Here is a 12,139-nt window from a genome sequence, read left to right as displayed (position 1 = left end):
CCTGAATGGACCATTAGGATCTCGTGGTGGAACTTCAATAGAATCAAGTACTTCAAAAAAGCTAGGGGCCACTGTACCATGGACAAACCTTACGATCCATCCTCTTATCCATATTTAACCCCATTAGACCAGATATAGGTAAGAAGAGAACATCTGCACAACAAAGAGAAAAAGAAAATTAAACATGCAATTGGACCAAATCATCGGAAATGTTAATAGTCCTAGATACCTTTCTTTGTGTTGTAGCCAGAGGATTTAGAAATGGTAGCATTTTTTGTTCTATTTCATCGTACCTGCATAGAAGTTCATAAAGATGGACGATGGAAAGATATTTGAATATCAACTTTGGCCAGGGATACAAAGGTTAGCGTAAGTACCTCTCTTTCGACCAGTTCACAGTTGGATCATCCATTTTGTTCACCACAACAACCAGCTTCGACACGCCCAGTGTTTTGCGAGTTGAACATGTTCACGTGTCTGCCCACCCCTCTCATATCCTGTTTCAAATTCACCTTTACGGCGGAAATCACCTACAACGGAGAGATGAGAGCAGGAAATTATTAAGCTTCCTAACCAAAGACTTATGATACAGTAAGGAAAACAAACTAACCAGCACACCAATGTCTGCCTGAGATGCTCACTAATCATATTGGGTACATAACTCTTTGTGACCCTACGAGTTCAAAAACGCACAAGAGATTAGAAGAAAATAATCTACATGAAAAACAATGAACAAACTATCATTTTAAACTGATCCTTTACCGGAGCATCCAAAATGGTAAACCTTGTGCTTTCAGTTTCAAAATGAGCCTTCAACTTCAACTGTTTTACCCTGTCAAATGTAGCCAGTTGGCCATACCTTTAGCTAGGTTATTCAATCATAAAATTGCGGGAATTATAAAGACACGTGAATTATATCCTCTAGGACACAGTTTAAGCAAACGAAGAAATATTAATCAAAACACAGCAGGTACCTTGGCCCTCTCTTCTTCATTTGTATCCATTATATATGCCATATACCTAACATACGGATCAATAACAAGTTAACGAAAACAGAACAGAAAAATTGCTTATCAGTTGAATTAATCAGAAACACTCACCAACTTTCTCTACTTTTGTCTTTTGCTTCCTTCTCATACTTCTGGATTTGTCGGTCGTCCACCTGACCGCTGAGAAAGAGAATCTGTCCTCCAATTGTAGACTTTCCTGCATCTATAATTGAAAGTGGACGTGATAAGATTAACGCAAGAATCAGCCATTACAAACTTAAAACACACACAAACTGAAAGCTCAAGACCAGATATCAAAGCTGTGATGCATAAATTTTAAGCCCTGCATCTACCTAGTACTGTTCCTTACAATCTAAGCTGTAGAATAATAAATTACCGGTGAAGAATTTAGAAAATACACAAGATGTATCTATTATGAAGGCACACTGATGAAAATAAATCAACAAGCAGATTAAACATACCAACATGACCAATAAAGACACAATTCAAGTGTCGCTTTTTGTTTGCTTCTGCCTCTTCTTCCGCTTCCTCTTTCGCAGCCTTCTCTTGGGCTGCCTTCTCTTTAGCTAAAATGATTAAAATATACAAGAAGGATTAGATATTCAACAAGACAGCCAAACACAGAAATGTAAGCCAGTAGCAGTGTGAGAAATATAAACCTTTCGCTGGGTTATGCACTGGAAGGAGCATTTCCTGATCATGATCCTCAGTAGCTGAAACAGACAAGGGTCCAGTAAAAATTTCACCAACGTGGCATACCCCTTATAAACTAGCTAATATTTAGAAAAAGTGAAATGGAAAGAGAGGGAACATGAAAGATATAGCTACCTTGTTGCTCAACAGGTACTGGAGCTGATTCTTGCAAATTATCTTTCAGGTCTGCAAAAAAAAAAAAAATAGATACATACTATAAGAATCAGCATTCGATCTAATCACATCATAAAACCTTGGATCCTCCCTCAACCACGACTTATTATTGTATCTATGTAATAGCCAGAGAGTGAAACAACAGGTATAAAACGACCTACAGATGGCCAATTTTAAACAATGTGACAATGAAAACATATACACAAAAAATATTTACAGCCAACCTTCTTCTGCTTTATCCAATTTCTCAACTCCATCTGGGTGATGATCTTCAGAAACGACAACTCCGTTGTTTTCTTCTGCATATTATCACCCAAAAATTAGTATTATTGAAGTAAGAAAAAAGATTGTCGAGCTTGTTATCTTCAGAAATTACCTGCCGAATCAAGCTGTAATGCCCGGATGTCAGCCTCAAGATCTACATAGTTAGTAAAAAGATATAAGAGACAAGATAACCATCTGAGCTGTAATGCAGGGATCTCAAGATCTCAGCATGTCAAACAAGTTGCATGTGAGCTTTTACAAACCATCGGCTACATCCTTGCTACATCTCATGCTACACAAACTATACTAGATAGTTCTGATTTCAGATTGAATCATTCCCTAACTATTGAGGGCCAAAATTCATTCAGATTATAGATTAAAGTGAAACCAATCAGCTAAACCCTAAATCCGATTACTACTTCTCACGCCTATAATTCTACTTCCAGGTTTCAAAATCAACTTCAAGAACAACGAATCCATCAGCTCAAAGTAAGATTAAACATATACCCAAAATAGACAGACGATTATATCGAGCCTACACAAGCCGTAAGCGCACATAAAAGACGAGAAATCGAAAAAACAAATAGGAGAGAGCTCGAGAAAACCATACCCATGGCGGATGCTGGATTGAAGGAAAGGGGAATCTTTCTTAGGTTTTATCGCGAAGGAGAAGAAGCGCGTCAGAGGATTGATCCGATCCACCAAACTGTAAATTTATACCAAAATGGAAGCCAATTGTGGAACCAAACTTGCCTAACCGTCGATTTTCGGTACAAAAGTTCGGTTCAGCAACTTAAAAAAAGAAAATATCGGTTTTCAATTCGGTTTAGTTTGGTAATTAATTAGTTTGGTTTAAAGAAAACAAACAGTATCAAGTTTAACCGAACTTCTAAACGACCTAACCAAAATCATGAATTAAAAAAAATGAACAAACCAAAAGTTTCAGAATTTTCTATTTAACTTACATCAAGATTTTAATCGAACTAATTCAAAAACCAAAATCTTTGATTTAAAACCAAATCAAACTAATCGAACTTTTTCGGTCTATTGGTCAAATTTCGACCGATCCAGACTAACCAAATTCTGAACTAACCGCCTGAACTATAACCGAAGAAACGCAGGCCTACGTATTCACATACTCAAATGCCAGTAAACATGGACTGAGACACAGAGACGTTCAGAGACCCATTAGGCCCAAGTGTAGAAACCAACCCTAATCCATTTTTGTTGTCTCTAATATAAATTGCCGCCACCTCTATCGTCACGTTTTCTCCTTCGCATTTCCGCCTCCCTCGAAAAACCCTAGTTCCCAGACACCAACAATGGCGGAAGGACTCGTTCTGAAAGGCACCATGCGTGCTCACACCGACATGGTCACCGCGATCGCCACCCCGATCGACAACTCAGACATCATCGTCTCCTCGTCCCGCGACAAATCCATCATCCTCTGGAAACTCACCAAAGACGACAAGTCCTACGGCGTCGCCCAGAGGCGCCTCACCGGCCACTCACACTTCGTCGAGGACGTCGTCCTCTCCTCCGACGGCCAGTTCGCTCTCTCCGGAAGCTGGGACGGCGAGCTCCGTCTCTGGGACCTCGCCGCCGGCGTGTCGACTCGCCGGTTCGTCGGACACACCAAGGACGTTCTCTCCGTGGCGTTCTCCCTCGACAACCGTCAGATCGTGTCGGCCTCTCGCGACCGCACGATCAAGCTGTGGAACACTCTAGGTGAGTGTAAGTACACCATCGCGGAAGGAGGCGGCGAGGGGCACGGCGACTGGGTCAGCTGCGTTAGGTTCAGTCCCAACACTCTCCAGCCGACGATTGTGTCGGCGTCGTGGGACAAGACCGTGAAAGTTTGGAACTTGGCGAACTGTAAGCTCAGGTCGACTCTTGCGGGTCACGGTGGGTATGTGAACACTGTTGCTGTTTCGCCTGATGGTTCTCTGTGCGCGAGTGGTGGGAAAGACGGTGTGGTGTTGCTGTGGGATTTGGCTGAGGGGAAGAAGCTTTACTCTCTTGAAGCCAACTCTGTGATCCACGCGCTCTGCTTTAGCCCTAATAGGTACTGGCTCTGTGCTGCGACTGAGCAGGGTATTAAGATTTGGGATCTTGAGAGCAAGAGTGTTGTTGAGGACTTGAAGGTTGATTTGAAGGCTGAGGCTGAGAAGTCTGATGGAAGTGGTACTGCTGGCAACAAAAGGAAGGTACAGACATACTTCCTCATGTTTCGGTAGTTGTCTAGATTGTTTTAGATAATACCTGATGATGATTCAAGTAATACTGTTACTTGTTGGTAGCATTTACACTTGTATAGCGTCTGTTAATAGCAAATGTCAAAGTCATTGATATGGTTTTAGTGGATTGATCTATTGAAATGCAAACAAATGATACATTTTTTTGTGGTTTTCTATTCTTGTTTCAAGTCAAACCTGTGAATCAATATGTGAATGTGAAATCTGTGCAACAATTGAGTTTTATTCGTCTATAAAGATTTTATCTTGTTGGAATTTATAACTAGATTGCTTAGGTCAGTGTTTGAATGTTTTGTCTATTCATGAGTTTACATTGTAATGGCTTTGTTTGTTGATGTGGATAGGTAATTTACTGCACCAGCCTGAACTGGAGTGCGGATGGAAGCACGTTGTTCAGTGGTTATACCGATGGAGTTATCCGAGTTTGGGGTATTGGCCGCTACTAGTTATATCCAATCGCTTTGCTCTTCTCTGTTTGGATCTTTTTATGTATCACTTGTTTTTTCAGCAAACTCTAATACCCCCGAGATTTTGCAAGGATGTTTTTGTTTTATGTCAAACAACTCTAGGTTTGGATCTTTTATATGTTTGTGATGGTTTTGATTAAATCCAATTTCGAGCCATTTGATTTTTCTTTGATAAGCTAACGAAATGGTCGAATAGATTTATCACATTCTTGAATGTGTTTACATTTGTATTGAGGTAAGACAATCTTCTTCTCTTTAAGAAGCCTAAAGAAACTGATGAAAATGTTACTCTTATGACTCGTATCCTCCCTAGCAAATTGACTTGAACACTGTGTGGGCAGAACGCAAGATAGTTTCCCTTCAACCAATTAGAACGCCATTGATACAGCTGAACAGGCGCTGCTTATAATGCTGACGTGGAGTCTGTTCTGTTTAATTAACTCCCGCCATGTCTTTTTCGCGCCCTTAAAAACTTTATAATTTACTTTTTTTTTTCTATTAATACTTTTTTTTATACACTCACTCTCTCTCGGAAGCGAGACGACAAAAGAAAAAACATTTAGGACAAAACCAAAAGAACCCTAATAAAAGAGAGAGGCAGAGCAAGAAGATAAGAGAGCTAAAAGCAGGAGAAAATGGGGATAAAGGATCTTCTCAGATTCATGAAACCTTACATTCTTCCCATTCACATCCAGAAATACGCAGGAACACGAGTAACACCAACTTATCCCATTCTCTTTACTTTATGCTTTTGTTCTTTTAAAACATTTCTGGGTAAGTCTTTTTCAAAAAAAAAAAAAACATTTCTGGGTAAATCTCCATAAAAAAAAATCAAGTCTTTTGAAGTAATGAGCTTACACAATTTCGTATTTTCCAGGTGGGAATCGATGCGTATTCATGGCTACACAAAGGAGGTAAGCTTCATGCGCTCTTAATTTTGAAGAAAACAATTCATTTGTTGTTACTAAACCGTTTAATTGCAATCAAAGCCAAGAAACCTGTTTTCGAATTAGATTCTGAGCTGAAGAATGAAAGATGAAATCAATCATCACATTTTTGTTTCATGACTTGATGTTGAACTTTTTGTTTCACAGCGTACTCATGCAGTATGGAGCTGTGTTTAGACACTGATGGGAAGAAAAAGCTGAGATACATTGATTACTTCATGGACAGAATCAATCTCCTTCAACACTATGAGATTACCCCAGTCGTTGTTCTTGATGGTGGTCGTATGCCCTGCAAGGCTGCCACTGGCGACGAACGCCAAAGGCAACTCTCTCTCTCTCTCTCTCTCTCTCTCTCTTGTTTTATCACATCTTCTCTAGCTCCTAAGAAGACTATTTTTTTCATTCAACGCTCTGTTCTGTTTTTTATTATCAGGAAGCGAAAGGCAAACTTTGATGCTGCAATGGCGAAGCTTAAAGAAGGGAATGTTGGAGCAGCTGTTGAGTTTTTCCAGGTTCGTCGTTCTGCTCATTTCAATGGTTTAAGATCTATGTAACTGTTCGCCTTTGGAGTAACCATCACTGCTTGTTTAGCAGCGATCGAGCTTTTTTCTCACTCCAATGGCTTTAAGAGTTTCTTTCACTCTTCTAATTAGCTTCTGAAAGCTCCAGGATTTATCTTCTTTACTAGGAATACATTTTATCATCGCATAGTTTTTTGTGTCTAGACTCTAGACTCTAAAACTTGAACCAGTGTCATTACATTCTTCGAACATAGAACTAATCCTCTTGAATCTCAGGTCTAGTTTGGCATTCTTTCTGTGTTTATATCTTTTTGTAGATTTTTGTAGAGATTAGGATATTGTGTGAGCTAATCCCTATTATAATACATGCAGAGAGCAGTTAGTGTAACATCATCCATGGCTCATCAATTGATTCAGGTATTAAGTTTTTTTAATCAACCGAGTATACTTTTTAATTAAATTATGAATCTTTTCTAGGGCCCTAACATATTTTCAGGTTCTGAAATCAGAAAACGTGGAGTTTATCGTAGCTCCATATGAGGCTGATGCTCAGCTAGCATATCTATCCAGCCTTGAACTGGAACAAGGGGGGATTGCTGCTGTTATTACCGAGGACAGTGACTTACTTGCCTATGGCTGCAAAGCTGTAAGATTTTTTTTTTTTCCAACATACAATTAAACGAAGTTGAAGTGTTTCAAGATCATTGTGTGATATGTTTTGCTCAACATATGTATGGTAAAAAAGGTTATCTTTAAGATGGATCGGTACGGTAAAGGGGAGGAACTGATTCTAGATAATGTTTTTCAAGCCGTTGATCAGAAGCCTTCTTTCCAGAATTTTGATCAAGAGCTATTCACTGGTTGGTATTATTATCTACATTTTGGACCTTTGATCTGACTTATCTCTCCGAACATTGCATTTACACATTGTTTTTGGTTTTGGCTTTTTTTTTTTCTATTCCAGCAATGTGCGTACTAGCTGGATGTGATTTTCTGCCCTCTGTTCCTGGTGTTGGCATCTCGAGGGCTCATGGATTCATCTCCAAATACCAGAGTGTTGAACGTGTAAGCATTTACTTGATGTGTTCATTAGTCCTTAAAGCAAAGAAAGCGTAAGACATTAAAATGTGAGGATGATGTAGGTTTTGTCAGTTCTCAAGACGAAAAAGGGCAAACTAGTTCCTGATGATTACTCCAACTCTCTGATGGAAGCAGTTTCAGTTTTTCAGTATGCTCGTGTGTAAGTAGTCAAATCTTACTAATGAACCATTCTTTTATCGTTCTTACATTATTATTCTCCTTTGATTAAATATGTTGCAGTTATGACTTTCATGCTAAGAAGCTCAAGCACTTGAAACCCCTCTCACAGAACCTCGTGAATTTATCAGTTGAAGAGCTTGAGTTCCTGGGACCGTATCCTTTTTCCTAAACATTATGTTCATCTATTTTACCAATTGTGTTCACCTTGACACGTTACACTTAACAGAGATCTCTCACCATCTGTTGCTGCTGCAATTGCTGAAGGGAATGTTGATCCCATAACCATGGAGGCTTTTAACCGCTTCTCGGTTTCCGAGAGACAACCGAAGAAGCCTGTCCCATCATTCAAGGAACAGGAAAAGGGAAGCTCCTTTTTGTTATTGCCTTTGTCCGAAAGTGAGGAAAGAATAAATCTCAAAAGAAGTGCAGGTGAAGCTGAGATCGGTCCAGAAACTGTTCTGGAGGCTCCAAAGTACTTCAAACAAGATTTAGATCTACACAAACTGATGTTGCCGCAGCCTGACAAGGATCATATGGTTATTCGGACCAGCAATCCCTCGCCGGCTCCGGATAACAATCCATTCAAGATCAGAAGAAAAACCGATGAAATCAAAATGGAAGAGTATGATTTGCAAGAACTCAAGGTTTCTTTTGAGACCAATGGTGAAGCAATGGATGTTACATCTCGAAAGGAGGTTACAATCGATTTGTCCAAGCTTGACGACTCTGTAATCAAACAAGACTCTGAGGAGAACATAGAGAAGAAAAGATCTGTGGATTCAAAAGATGTAGTTGAAATTCAAGGTCATGCCAACATGACTACAAAGAGAGTGCGTGGAGCAAAACCTAGAGCTGAGAGTTTCAAAGTGAAAACAAGCTATGACAAGAAGGCTAATAAGATCAACAAGAAAAGCAGTATATTAGATTTCTTTCATCCATTGTAATCTTATTTATCTTGTTCTTTAATATTTGTTTGTCATCTCTTCAAAATATGTATGAATTTTTTTACTTACTTACATAGTTCAATAGCAATTGAAAGAAAATAACAACCATTTATTTATATCTAAACACTCAAATACATAAAGCAAAACCCTAAACAACAAACCTAACTTGCTGAACACTCAAAAGCCTTTGAGCGAAAAACACAACCATTTATTTGTATCTAAAAAACGACCTACCTTGCCGAACACTCTTCAACACTTGGGAAGATCACGAGGAGGACGAAGCAGAGTCTGCGAAGGAAGAGGCCCATCTTTAACGATAAAGCCCATAGCCAACCCCCAAGAGGTATGCTGCTCGAGATGACAGTGAATAAACCAAACTCCCGGATTATCCGCGTTTATCCTGATCGCCGCCCACCCTCCCGTCGGCACGGCGATCGTGTTCCTCTCCGGCGGATCCACCAAGTTGTACCTAACCGGATCCTTCTCTTCGTCGAAGTTCCCGAACCCTCTCCCGACCACGAAGAAGTTGTGTCCGTGCACGTGCAGCGGATGGTTCTCGACGTTCAAGAAACTCGTCCCTTGGAACACGATCTCCAGCCTCGCTCCGAAGTCCACCTCGAAGAGCTTGGTCCCGAACTCGGTGTTCATGTTCTCCGACACGGGGTTGACTCCCGTGAAGTCGAATCTGCTCGGCGGTTTCTCCGGGAAGTCGAGCGTGAACACACCTCTGCTCTGTTTCCTGTAGTAGCTCTCTAGGATTGAGATGGGGGGTCTGATGAACGAGACGTTGTTCATCGACGCGAAGAATCTCTTCCCGTCGTATCCGGAACAAGTTTGATTCTCAGGGCAGTTTTGGAGGTTGAGGCTGATCGTGGTGACCACGCGCTTGTCGATCGCGGTCGGGACTTTGCAGGGGTACTTATCCGACCCGAGGCTCTTGATGCTGTCGGAGAATCTCGTCGCGAACTTCGTGTCAAGCATGTCAGGGAGCACCGCGCGAGTAGACAGCGTCGTTTTGGTTAACCGGCGTCGGTTGTTGAGATGGTTTGCCGGTTTGGTTTTGTCGTTGGTGTTGTAGCGGAGGAAGCCGACGGTGGTGGAGTTGTTGAAGGGGAAGACGGATGTGACGTAAGGAGTTGCGGCGATGAGGAACTCTCCGCCGTCGGAGAGATGGTTGTTGGTGCGGAGGAGGAGGGTGGTGGTTTGACCAGGAGCGATCATGATTGCTTTTGTGTGAACCGGTTTGGTGTAAACCGCGTCGACTTCGACTACGGTTAGTGTGTGGTTCGATATAGCGAAGAAGAGCTCGTTGTTTAGAGCAGCGTTGATTATGCGGAGTATGTATGTTTTTCCCGCGTCCACGTTCGCCGTGAAAGTGTCTGAACAGGATTTTAAAAATTGTTTACGGTTATTAGAGATTCAAACCGGGTTTGGATTTGGAATTAAACCGTCTGTTCAAAGGATAAGACTGGGACCTTTGGTAGAGCAAGGGTAGAGTGGACCGGGAAGGCCGTTAAGTGTGTAAGCGTCGGAAACCTTAGCGCCAGCTCCTGTTTTCAACATCTCCTTTTCTACCTTGTCTACGTCATCATTCCACCATTCACCTGGTCGGCAAAAACCAAACCAAACTGAGTTAACTCGAACTCAAACCACCCAAACCAAAATTACAATACATATCGAAACCATTTGGTTAATGTTTTTAACTACCCGAATGATTTGTTTGGTTTTGTTTAAAACCGAACAGAGCAAAAAAAAAAAAAAATGTGCTTAGATTGTCAATTTTTAATCAAATCCAAGTTTTTCTTCTTAATATTTTTTTCATAAATTTCCTTTTACTTTTTAAAAATTATATTGATTTTTGTTTTATATGTTTTGTAAATTGGTGTTAACGGATGTAAACTTGAACCAAGCTAAAATAACCTGAACAGAACACAAACTAAACTAGACTATAATTCCATGTGAATTCCATTTTTTAACAAAATAATTAACCGAACCAAACTCAAACCAAACCTAAAATCGAACCGAAATTCCCACCTTTACATTTCACAACTCAATCCATAATTATCCATTAGTTGAGCATCTACTTATTCATAACTTTACGTAAATTTTATATGTATGATCCCGTTTCCTAAAGTTAAAGGTGATAAGCTTACATGATTTTAGTTTCGTTTATATTCATAGGAAGAAAAATTCATGTAACGAAAATTAATACATGACCAAATACCCTGTTTCTTCTGTTCACATACGCGGTTTGGTCTTTCTTTGTTTCAAATTTTGACAAAATTATAGATTTGAGCGATAAGAAAACAAACAAATAGTTATATATCGTACCGAGAATAATGGGAATTTCGGATTGGATGTGGCTGCCGGAGAATGGGTAAGGTTGACGCGGATAGATGATGAAGGCACCGTAGACGGAGGCGCGTTGCCATGAGTGATGAGCATGCCAAAGGAGTGTGCCTCTTTGGTCTTCCACTTTGAACCTATATGTATATGATTGTTTCGATCTTATTGGACACTGCGTAATGTAAGCCGGTCCATCTGCCCAACCGCTCCGGTATTGCCTTAACCCATGCCTACTCACAAACCCCACAAACAAAACCAAGGTAATTAATAAACTCACATTAAGTAAGTTAGCATAATGTTTAACGCGGTTAAATCATGCATGCATGATATTTATTATTTACCAATGAATAGTTGTATTGTGAGCAATCCGGTTAGTCACTTTGATTTCTACGGTGTCACCTTCGTGAACCACCACCGCCGGCCCAGGGTATTGTCCGTTCACCGTTAAAAGTTGTTTAGTGTGGCATAATCGAGTTACCTTCTTCCATTCAACCTACGAACCCCCAAGAACCAAAATTATATAATAATGTAAATGTTACGATTACGATAAACTATATATCATATATCACAGGACTCTTATATATGTCACCAAGTGTCGTTTACTCAACTTAAAAATCACTCTAAGATTACATACATATTGTTTATAGTTTTTTGGAATTTTTAATATGATCGCCATCCAAAAATACAGTTATACTAGTAAATAAAATGAAACTGATTCTCCTTATAATTTGCTTACATTAAAGTGAAATCGACGGGTGGTTGAAGCCGAACAATAAGGGAGAAGAGTTGCAAAAAGAACCAGAAAGGTCGAAATCATTAGAAACCCGAAAGTCTTCATTTTCTTTATATAGAAATAAGTCTGTTCTTCTTTGTTTTTTTCTTAGCTTCACTTAGCTATGATTCTTGATTAAGATGTTAATGTGGATATTCCTTTATATAGGATCACACCTGGTTTCCTTTCTAGTTTAAATGATTTTTTTATGACAAATCTGTTAAAGTACCGATATTTTCAAAAGTTTTGAGAAACCCCAATAAGATGATTTTCTCTGCCCAATAAAATACCATGCATGAAAAAGATAAAGGAGAAAAATAATTTCAAGTATATGTATTTTCAATAGTTACGGGTGAGTTTTCTTACATTATTGGATCGGTAGGTGAGAGTGCCACGTACGAGAAAGATTTTTTTTGTTAAAGGATTTTCGTAAGTACGAGAAAGTTAACCACTTGTAATATGTTTCGGAGATTCCAAATATCTCAT

At 39.8% G+C, this 12,139-nt stretch overlaps 4 protein-coding genes across 4 annotated transcripts; 2 read left to right on the top strand and 2 right to left on the bottom strand.

Moving 5' to 3' along the window:
- Nucleotides 1–763: 763 nt before the first annotated feature.
- LOC130505592 (uncharacterized) lies at nucleotides 764–2,902 on the bottom strand. Its single transcript, XM_057000190.1, has 9 exons — nucleotides 2,752–2,902; nucleotides 2,254–2,295; nucleotides 2,102–2,176; nucleotides 1,839–1,889; nucleotides 1,670–1,723; nucleotides 1,472–1,576; nucleotides 1,101–1,212; nucleotides 975–1,020; nucleotides 764–832 (listed from the first exon to the last, which is right to left on the bottom strand). The coding sequence occupies exons 1-9, from the start codon at nucleotides 2,753–2,755 to the stop codon at nucleotides 800–802; spliced, it is 522 nt and encodes a 173-aa protein (XP_056856170.1). The 5' UTR covers nucleotides 2,756–2,902; the 3' UTR covers nucleotides 764–799.
- A 495-nt stretch (nucleotides 2,903–3,397) lies between these two features.
- LOC108821752 (receptor for activated C kinase 1A) lies at nucleotides 3,398–5,019 on the top strand. The gene is made up of 2 exons (XM_018594743.2): nucleotides 3,398–4,348; nucleotides 4,741–5,019. The coding sequence occupies exons 1-2, from the start codon at nucleotides 3,464–3,466 to the stop codon at nucleotides 4,840–4,842; spliced, it is 987 nt and encodes a 328-aa protein (XP_018450245.1). The 5' UTR covers nucleotides 3,398–3,463; the 3' UTR covers nucleotides 4,843–5,019.
- Nucleotides 5,020–5,385: 366 nt separating this feature from the next.
- On the top strand, nucleotides 5,386–8,616 carry LOC130505591 (exonuclease 1-like). The gene is made up of 11 exons (XM_057000188.1): nucleotides 5,386–5,576; nucleotides 5,741–5,777; nucleotides 5,958–6,132; nucleotides 6,244–6,322; nucleotides 6,704–6,748; nucleotides 6,828–6,977; nucleotides 7,077–7,191; nucleotides 7,296–7,396; nucleotides 7,474–7,571; nucleotides 7,652–7,744; nucleotides 7,818–8,616. The coding sequence occupies exons 1-11, from the start codon at nucleotides 5,499–5,501 to the stop codon at nucleotides 8,533–8,535; spliced, it is 1,689 nt and encodes a 562-aa protein (XP_056856168.1). The 5' UTR covers nucleotides 5,386–5,498; the 3' UTR covers nucleotides 8,536–8,616.
- A 5-nt stretch (nucleotides 8,617–8,621) lies between these two features.
- LOC130505590 (laccase-1) lies at nucleotides 8,622–11,770 on the bottom strand. Its single transcript, XM_057000187.1, has 5 exons — nucleotides 11,618–11,770; nucleotides 11,223–11,374; nucleotides 10,867–11,111; nucleotides 10,011–10,139; nucleotides 8,622–9,914 (listed from the first exon to the last, which is right to left on the bottom strand). The coding sequence occupies exons 1-5, from the start codon at nucleotides 11,717–11,719 to the stop codon at nucleotides 8,785–8,787; spliced, it is 1,758 nt and encodes a 585-aa protein (XP_056856167.1). The 5' UTR covers nucleotides 11,720–11,770; the 3' UTR covers nucleotides 8,622–8,784.
- Between the last annotated feature and the right edge of the window lie 369 nt (nucleotides 11,771–12,139).

This window comes from Raphanus sativus, unplaced genomic scaffold (genome assembly GCF_000801105.2).
Source record: "Raphanus sativus cultivar WK10039 unplaced genomic scaffold, ASM80110v3 Scaffold2405, whole genome shotgun sequence".
NCBI classification, from domain to species: Eukaryota; Viridiplantae; Streptophyta; class Magnoliopsida; order Brassicales; family Brassicaceae; genus Raphanus; species Raphanus sativus.
This window is presented reverse-complemented; position numbering and strand designations above follow the sequence as displayed.

Bases quoted from the DNA above. Each gene is read 5' to 3' on its own strand.
- LOC130505592 (XM_057000190.1), bottom strand. The intron at 1,213-1,471 runs GTATGTTTAATC...TTTCAATTATAG, and splicing joins TGTCTTTATTGGTCATGTTG to ATGCAGGAAAGTCTACAATT. The intron at 1,021-1,100 runs GTGAGTGTTTCT...TCCGTATGTTAG, and splicing joins GACAAAAGTAGAGAAAGTTG to GTATATGGCATATATAATGG.
- LOC130505590 (XM_057000187.1), bottom strand. From the start codon at position 11,719: ATGAAGACTTTCGGGTTTCTAATGATTTCGACCTTTCTGGTTCTTTTT. The intron at 11,112-11,222 runs GTAAATAATAAA...GTTTGTGAGTAG, and splicing joins CACAATACAACTATTCATTG to GCATGGGTTAAGGCAATACC. The intron at 9,915-10,010 runs GTCCCAGTCTTA...AATCCTGTTCAG, and splicing joins CTACCCTTGCTCTACCAAAG to ACACTTTCACGGCGAACGTG.
- LOC130505591 (XM_057000188.1), top strand. From the start codon at position 5,499: ATGGGGATAAAGGATCTTCTCAGATTCATGAAACCTTACATTCTTCCC. The intron at 5,577-5,740 runs GTAACACCAACT...CGTATTTTCCAG, and splicing joins AGAAATACGCAGGAACACGA to GTGGGAATCGATGCGTATTC. The intron at 7,192-7,295 runs GTTGGTATTATT...TTTCTATTCCAG, and splicing joins TGATCAAGAGCTATTCACTG to CAATGTGCGTACTAGCTGGA.
- LOC108821752 (XM_018594743.2), top strand. From the start codon at position 3,464: ATGGCGGAAGGACTCGTTCTGAAAGGCACCATGCGTGCTCACACCGAC. The intron at 4,349-4,740 runs GTACAGACATAC...TGATGTGGATAG, and splicing joins CTGCTGGCAACAAAAGGAAG to GTAATTTACTGCACCAGCCT.